Raw genomic sequence first — 9527 nt, 5'->3', positions numbered from 1 at the left:
CTTTTAGGAATTTATAATAGGAAGCCTGGCCAAGACCTTCTCAAGCTTTAGTAATTTTTTTTTTGCTATAGTCTGAATTTGAACTCAGAACCAGATTAAATATTAGACCACAGCGCACGCCACTGCGCCAGGAAGGTTCTCAAAGTTTTACAACTATGAACTTAAAAGGTCAAAGGGGTAACATTACTTTTGGCAAAACGCCATTTACAAAGAGATTTGGGCATCCAGCCAGGTAATGTAAGGCAGACCTTTTGATGTAGGTAAGCATTATTCGTAAAAATCCTAGCTCCGTGGCACGGCTTTGTTGGTAAGTTGTTCGCTTTTGCATTTATATAAACCGTTCTTAACTTCAATAGAAAATTCTAAAATAGTGGACAAATGTAGCAAGATTTATTGTAGCAGATTTTTTTAGCATCATTTGGATTTATGTCACTACTATCCATACTAATACTAATCTGTATATATAAAATTCTAAGTCCTGACTGACTGACTTATATATCATTGCACAGCCTGAACCACTGGTCCTAGAGACATGAAATTTGGAGGGTATATTCTTTGTAAAGAGTAGGTATCTACTAAGAAAGATTTTGCGAAATTCCACACCTTAGCGGGTTAGATGGGAGTTGGAAGTTTAAATGAAAGTTCTGTTTTTGAAATTAGATATATGAAAATAACGATTTAGATTATTAATTTTAAATAATAAAAACCTAAAGGGTGGTAAATTGGGGATGAAATTTTGTCTAGAAAAGTTTTAATTATTGTTAACTTGAAATTTGGAAGATAGGTTTTATGCGGAAAAATCTGTCCCAACAGGATTTTTAAAAACCTAAATCCACTCGGACGAAAGTGCTGGATAGGAATATCCAATTTTTACCTAAGTAGTATGACACAAGGTACATATTAATTTAATTAGAGTTAGAAAAGGATAATAATTATTTACTTATAGCATGGTAAGATATTGTAGCTGATTAGAGAAATAAAAAAAACTGTATTATAACTGTGTTCATTATAAAATGTTTATTAAGTACTTTGTTATTAGCATGACACAACATTATAAGCTCGAAACTGTAGTTTTAAAATTCATAACATCGCACAGAATCGCAGTAAAAAAACTAAAGGGTATAATATTATTTGCATATAAAAGAGTTCAGCTGCGGTAATACTTCTCTCGTAAAATATCTAAAACATTTTCTCTTTGGTCTAGACAAGCTTGTAATATCCGGGAAATTCTTTAACTACGAAGAATAGCGTGTAAGAGAACGCTGCCACTTGAGCTTTCATACCAAGTTTCTATTATATAGTTAGATTTAAAAAAAAGGTTTCTGAAATTTAAAATGTAAATGTAAGCAAGATTTAAATGTAAAATGTAGTAAATGTTTTATTTTGTTTTAATGTACTTATTATTTAAAAACATTTCCATCTTAACCTAATAGGTTTTTCATAAGTCTTTTGTTTTTGCTTCTATTTTTCAAAAATGCTGGTATAGGCATTTATTATAAAAGAACTCTCTGGAACTAGCCTAGTGCCAAATTCCATACAAACTTACTTTTAACAAAATAACGATCCTGGTGTCTACCCTGATATTTCTCGTTTGGTGTTTCAAGATACCGCAGTGACGCGACCTGGGTGCAACCACCTTGATGCCCTAGTGAGATATTGGCCTTAGATTTCAAATACCATTGCAAAAAATAAAAGAATAAGTACTTATGCTAAAGTAAATATAAAAAAACTTTATAATTTAAAATTGTAAAGGAATACAACATTAAATTTGTAGTTCATCGTAAACAGAGACAAGGCTATCATAATTACACAAGTCACTATCACAGAGCGTCCACCAGTAATTGTACAAAGGTTTGGCCACACAGCCACGCCAAATGTAGCCTTCACTTCTGATAGCTTTTACGCCACAAATTTCATTTTCTGAACACACTTGAATGGGAAGCGTTCCACTAAAATAGAAGAAATATCAGACAAGTAAAAATTTCCGGTTTTAAATGGCACTACCCACAAAGTATCAAAAATTTTTTTGGTACACGTAATTTTGTGGGGCCGGCTTATTACGAAACGCAGAAAATTGCCTCAGGTAGAAGGTCTTATGGACTAGTTGTGACAGCCCATATTATCAATCACTGTTGACCCTGGTCAGTAACTGGATGGTTGTCCCGAATTTGACCGTTTCCTTCGTGCCTGGCTTTCAACATTCACATCATTCACCTCCGCATTATTATCCCAAGAAAACTTCTATCATTATGTTATTATGATAATGGAAAGGAGTCACTACCGTAAGAAATGAGGAATACGATGCAGAGAGAGATTGTACTATTCCTACAAAAAAACAGTTTGTTCGAGACTCTAAAGAAAGTTATACTTACACGTTACCCTCCAAGCAATTAGCATTATCAAGCATGTCACCAGTTTCAGTGGATACATTGACTTCACATCTCAAGCAAGACATTTCTTTCAACACTGATCGCCTGAGTCGTCTCGTTCTAGAGAGTTCTATTACGTTTTCAACCCAGTCTCTTTTCGTAGAGAATAAATAAGGCATTTCAGAAATTGAAATGTAGTTGCAAAGATTACAGGAGCAGACGTATGCGGATAAGTTGTGATTAACGTTGAAGCATCCACGATCGACGATACCAAAGGGAGTATGCTGGGAGTAACATAAATCTTCTTCACGTTCACATAAATTAGATGGGATCCTAATAAATACAAGAGTTTATCAGTCATAATATTTAATTAATACTGAAGTTGGTGGTTCAGGGTTTTGGATTATTTACTTAGTGTTACCAAATTTGGTATAATCTCTGAAAATGTTTTTCTTCACAGGACTACAATGTAACAATTTAGTTTTTTTTTCATAGAATACCCTCCTTTATAAAGGCGAAAGTAAGTCTGCCTGTTTGTTACCTTATCAAGCCTAAGCCGCTCAACCGATTACAACAAAATTATGCGAGGACATAACTTGCATCCACAGGATTTTAAAATATTTAAATCCGTGCAATTAAAGTCGTGAAAATTAATTCTCTGCTTCAACTTGTTTGTACCTATATTTTCGAAAATTACTAAACGATTTTATTTTAATTTTGACCCCTTTTATTAGAATTATACTAGAATCAATAGAATAATTAAACTTACAGTTTATTCTTCGGATCATAGCATTCCATTACGGCAACATTATTACAAAAGATACAGGAACGACGAATTGAACTCTGATCTTTGTCAGGCATTGAATTAAAAAAGTTCAAGGAATCAATTGATTCAGATGCTTGATTTTGTTGTTCTGCTTGCTCTGATTTTTGAAGAATTATTAAATCTTTGGATAAATTTAATAGTTCTGCTTTTTCAATTATATCTCTACACTTTTTAGAAGGTGATATTGTAGAATTTGTGATAAAAGTTAAGTGAGTTTTAAATAGGTTAGTTGTATTGGTTATATTTTCGTTGAGTGTTTTTTCATTAATTACCACCCCAAAACTAAAATCTTTCTCACCAGTTTCTGTATCAAAATTATTTTCATCTATTGCTAAATTAAATTTGTCTTCTTCTTTATTTGATGAATGTGTAGCAATCGTTTTTCTAAGAACTAAAGTAGTCTCATCGCTATTAATAGTGGGTTTTAGGTGCATGGTTGTCTCTTCTAAATCACCAAATAGTTTTCCAACATTCTTTACAAGAAATGAGACAAGATTATCAGTCACATCATCAGTTTTTGTAAGCAATGGTTTTTCAGTTGATATCTCTTCTACTTGCTTTCTAAAATTTGGTAACGTATTTGTACTTTCAATTAAATTTTCTTCATTACTAGCACATATTAATTGAGTGAGAATTATTACAAAGTATAGAATTATTTTAAACATTGTAAATCGGATATTACGAGCATTTTTGTCATGTATCCTCTGTAAGCCACTCGTGACATTGACAAAATATTGAATGAAAATCAAACTAAAATTTTACAGGTTGCTTTTTATCAAAAAAGTTCTTTATATTTGTTAAATAAAAATTTTTTGTAATATTATATACCAAAAGAACAGAATAGTTGTAGAAATCTTGATCTTGATAAACCCATTGGACCGTAAAGCTGGAGATAAAGGTTTTAAAGTTAATTGTTCAATCCAAGGCGTCTTTGGATTTTCGAATGCATTAGAATTGCATAAAGTTTTATTGCAAAATTGATAAAAGCTGTTGTTCGCAGGTCTATCTGTGCATCCTCTTGATACAAAAGACACATCACCGTCAATATTTACATAACATAGTTGATTTTGTCCACAAACCATATAATCAGCACTACAATAATATTAATAGCAAAGTATTTTCAAATGTTTTTAAATTATTTTGATTTACGTTAGTAAATAATAATATGAGTATCATACTTACTTTTTACCAAATTTACAAGATCTATCTGCAGCTACATTAGTTCCTTTTGTCTCACATACTTTACATATAAGATCTATGCCTTCCAGGGGCTTTTTTAAACGTTGATTATCAAATTCCCAATCTTTTACCCTAGCATATTCATAATATGAGTGGTCTTCAGAAGGTTTGTCATTACATAGTGGACATTTGCATACGAATGTTCTGTTTAGTCGGCTTTTAGTTATACAACCACGTCTAATAAATTGTGGACGAAGTTCCAAGTAACATTCTTGACCATACGTACATATTTCTGTGCTAGTTCTTAAACACAAATAAATTTTAAAATATGTAATATAATATAATTGCTCCTTTTAGGACTAAACAATTTAGATTTCGATGAAGTAAGGCATTGGCTGCAATCTCACCTGGTGGTAAGTAAATTAGATGAAAGCAAGCTAGCTTGGAAGGAGTATGACAGTTTTTATTCAAACCCTAATTATTGATTTCTATACTGAATCTTAATTAAAAATAAATCGCCTGGCAGCCGATGCCGCCTACCAAATCTGACCATAGCTTATGTAGAAATAATGAATTTCCATCCAGCTGGAAATTGAATTCAAGACCTAAATATAAGACCACAGTGCTCGCTAATGCACTAGGGAGGTCTTCTTGTTATTATTTGTTCTTTATCTGTATTATTAATATTTTTCTGTGTTCCTTACAGGTATAATTTATGTCAGCACTCAGCAACTTAAAGGCAATAAAATGTATGATTTTTGATTTGATTTAAAAGAAAATAAGGCTAAAAGATTATCTTACGAGACTCCACGGTAACAATTTGCGTCTTTTACGCTGACTCCATCACCAAAACAATGGAGACATACTAAGCCGTCTATTTCTGAGGTCCTATTTGCAGTATTACGTATCTGTCTCTGAAAAAAACTTCGCCTCTTTGTTTCTGCAGGTACATGAGTACCTAATTTTTCCCGAGACTTAAAATTGAGTTTCGTGAGGCTGCTGAGGTTTCCAAGTTCACTGTTAAGAATTTTTTCAGCAGGCATTGTAATCACAGTAGTAATTACGGCCTCAGGAGTTTCCACAGAATTATTTTGGAGCCGGGATTTTGCTGCAATTTGCCTGTGTTTGTCATTATAAGCTGAGTCGACTTTACAGTGGGCTGTAATGCTGTAGGCAAATGAGAATAGTAAAAGAAAATTGAAGGTATTAGAGGAATATAATAATTTTGTATGTTTCATGATGGTTTTATGTTCCAAAATTTTGGTGTCTGTGTCCTAGAAGCTTGTGTACATGCGTCAGAATCAGAATTAGATTTACATTACGTTTACAGCAAAAAGTATGTAAATAATGTAAAATGAGCCACTGACCTCTACTAATACAAGCACACTGGTTCTGCGATTGGCGACCTTTTTTGAAGCAACTCGATTTTCGCCATTTTGGTGCTGGTAACAGCCGTGAAGTGAGTGTGATGTGAACATACTTGAAGGGAAATGTTACTGATGACAATTCTGTCAACAATTGTCAACACGAGGACCATTTCGACATAAAGTATCAATTACTTTAATTCCCTATATGCTTGATGTGGCGCGGGCGCTTCGAATCGGCACAAACAATAACTGTCATTTTGCGTGGACACTTCTTCCAGCGTACTTGTAGAGGTAAATTTCAGTGAGCACTAAGGTAAGCTGATTGGATTAAATGGGATGTTTAAAAAAAATCTAGCTTTGATGAAAAATTAGATTTCTGGATATAAAACACTGATAATCTCCCTAAAGTATACCTATCGGGCCACAGGAAAAGGATTTTTTGAGTAAAACAAAAGTTTACATTGAAACTTTTTGCATAACGAGAATTCTGCAGGATATCAGTTTTAGTTAGAAAAAATAGCAAACCGTCTAGACTAAGCTGATAAAGTACATGGCTTCATTTGTATTTACAGAAACAAGTGTTGCCAAAATGTCCCAATGTAGATTATTCACTGAATTTTAATGTATGCAAAGTTATATTATGACATCTAAGTGTAAAAATTCTAAGAAAAATGTTATTTTTACTAATAAGTCTTTCGTGGTAATCCGCTTTTTTTTAAAGTCTCCATTTTCGTGGCGCAAAAAATTTAAATCCTCTTTTACGCTCGAGGTTTTCGGTACTAAGCCTTTTGTAATGAAGTACCCACTTACTTCCGTCTTTGGTTTTGCCTTGTATAGAGACTAACTTTTGCCTTTAGCTTCGCCCACATGAAGTTCAGGTCACACTGTATGGTTGTGGGACCAGGAAGTATTAATAAAATCTGAAGCAGTATAAATTTTTAGTATCACTTTGAACTGCAAAGACCATCTTAACTTCAGTATATTTTTGCGCAGGATACGTCCACAAACAAACAAAGAGACAATTACCTAAATTAATTAATTTCCTGGCACCATCGAGTCTAGGCGTTCAGGAAGCTCCGAGGTGTCTTCTTGTTCAAAATTGCTCAGTGCTTGAAGACCAAAGTCTTCGAACAGTGCATGTTGCTAGTGATGACATGTGGATTCAAGACATGGTCGCTAACTATGGGGTCGTAAGAAAGTTCAGAGTCACTCAGCGGGCGATGGAGAGAGAGAGAGAGAGTTATGCTTGGAGTTTCTTTGTGTGATCAAATCAGAAAGAATATAGAACTAGAGTAAGTGATACAGCTCAACGGGTTGCGAAGCTGAAGTGACAATCAGCATGGCACATAGTTCGGAAAACCATTAGACGTTGGGGTCCCAAGATGCTGGAATGGCGACCTCGCACCGGAAACCACAGTGTTGGCAGTCCCCCACTAGGTGGACGGACGACATCAGACGAGTCGCAGGGAGCTGCTAGATTCAGGCGGCGCAAGACCGTGGTATGTGGAAGAGACCTATGTCAAGCAGTGGACGTCTATCGGTTGATGATGATCGAGTGTAAGTGCTTAAAAAAAATTACGGAACGGTTCACTGCAATTAATAGTCTCATCTGGTGACAAAGAGTTGGCTTATTTTCATCCTAGCTGTCTAGCGCGGAAATGCAGCCGGTATTCTTGGCACCATGCCACGCGGACGTGATTGGTACAGTTATTACATAAGGCTAGCTTTAAGTATTATTGTAATACTAGCTGATGCCTGCGACTTCGTACGCGTGAATTTAGGTTTTTAGGATATGGGAAGTGATTTTAAACTAAAAAAATTACCTAGATATAGTTGAGATAAAAACGCTTTAAATAAAAGGAAACGCAATAAGAATAAAAGGATGAAACTAAACGATCACTGAACTTGCAGAAGCTTTAGTCATGCATCAAACATTAGAGCATTATTGGCTAAATATTATTGTGGCCGGACAAAAGTCTTCGTGTGAGTCATGTCAGGAAATTTCCAATTCGGTGATCAGTGAATCCCGTTCAAATGGAGATAGCCACTGTGGGCAGCACCGATAGGGTTACTCTTTAAGAATTCCCTCCAATGACGCCATAGAGCTAGGAACAATTTGCGATTTTATTAAATTACTTTTTAAAAAAAACCGCGCACCGAGGGTATTTTTTCGACATTTTGCATGATAAATCAAAAACTATAATGCATAATGCATCTGTTTGTCAGTTTGTTACCTTTTCACGGTCTATTCGCTTAACTGATTTTGACGAAATTTGGTTCAGACATAGCTTGCATCCCGAAGACAGACATACCTAGGCTATACTTTTATACCCAGAAAATCAAAGAGTTTTCACGGGATGGTCAATAACTTAGATTCTAACTCTAGATTCTTATTCATGGTAGATTCTAGGTTTCAATAAAATATTGTCGTAAATAAATATTTTTCTTTGATTTCAACTTTTTTATTTAATTTTACGGCATTATTATAAATATAATAAGTAAATATTATTTGTGTTTATGAGTGCAACAAACAATTTTTTTCTTCTAATTTATTCATATCAGTACCTACCAGATAAGTTATAGTTCTAGTAATTACATTTTATTTGGTACAAATAAAAAAATATCAGTTTGAATTAGCACAAAAGTTTGAAACAACACCATCAATATACCTATTCGTAGGTATAATGAACTGTAAACACATATAATATTGTATACATATCACTAGAGAGCAAGGGGACGAAAATTACCTCTCACTAGAGAGCAACAGCATGAAAGTTTCGCAAATACTGAACTAAGCAATTATTATATCGAAGAAGTTTCGAATGCACAATCTCAGTCCAATTTTCCAAACCAATTCACCTAAATTATTCCAGTCACAGTAATAATCAAATTGAACTACAAGTGGGCAAAGTCACAGCAGTACTAATTTGAGAACTTCAATATTTAGAACCTAATAATATAAGCAATGCCCTTGTAATGACTTTCTGTATCGTATACTTACAAGCTTTTTTCTTCAACGTCGCTCGCTTATTTTTTTTAATATCAGTACCCTTATTATAAATGCGAAGGTGTGCTTGTTTGTTGGTTTGTTGGTTTGTTGGTTTGTTGGTTTGTTGGTTTGTCCTTCAATCACGTCGCAACGGAGCAACGGATTGACGTGATTTTTTGCGTGGCTATATTAATTGAAGACCTGGAAAGTGACATAGGCTACTGTTTTTTTTTTTTTTTTTTTAAAGAATATTAGCCATGTTAAATGACTAATATTCCCCTTTCCTCTCCAACTAAGCGTCAAGCTTGTGCTAGGAGTAGGTACGACAATAGTGCAACGGGCGGGGTTTGAACCGACGACCTTTCGGTTTTCAGTCCACTCCTTAACCCGTTGAGCTATTGAGGCTCTGATTATCTCTGTTGATCCCGGAAAATTAAAGAGTTCCCACGGGATTTTTAAAAACCTAAATCCACGCGGACGAAGTCGCGGGCATCCTCTAGTTTTCAATAAATAAAAAATTCAATACCCTATCTAGATATTCTTTGCTCTGTATTATGATTTTTTTACCGGGCCGTGTAACACAATAGCCTATGGTCAGCCTCTACACTCCATTGCTTCTTAACCCGCTCCACTTGTTTCTCATGCTCTGAGCGTACCTACCCATCAACTCACAGCATACAATGTGCATACTGCATACAAAACTACATAAATATACCTAATATACATGTCCATCTATAATAATATAATTTGTTACGTGTTTGTTACTGTTAAATAATATTATAAGACAAACATTGGGC

General features: G+C 34.4%; 1 protein-coding gene across 1 annotated transcript; it reads right to left on the bottom strand.

Annotated features, from left to right (window-relative positions):
- Positions 1 to 1762: 1762 nt before the first annotated feature.
- On the bottom strand, positions 1763 to 5911 carry LOC117986695 (uncharacterized). The gene is made up of 5 exons (XM_069501990.1): positions 5754 to 5911; positions 3494 to 3756; positions 3139 to 3316; positions 2373 to 2702; positions 1763 to 1949 (listed from the first exon to the last, which is right to left on the bottom strand). The coding sequence occupies exons 1-5, from the start codon at positions 5909 to 5911 to the stop codon at positions 1763 to 1765; spliced, it is 1116 nt and encodes a 371-aa protein (XP_069358091.1).
- Between the last annotated feature and the right edge of the window lie 3616 nt (positions 5912 to 9527).

This window comes from Maniola hyperantus, chromosome 11 (genome assembly GCF_902806685.2).
Source record: "Maniola hyperantus chromosome 11, iAphHyp1.2, whole genome shotgun sequence".
Lineage (NCBI taxonomy): Eukaryota > Metazoa > Arthropoda > Insecta > Lepidoptera > Nymphalidae > Maniola > Maniola hyperantus.
The sequence above is the reverse complement of the archived record's forward strand: the minus strand, read 5'-3'. Positions and strand labels throughout refer to the sequence as shown.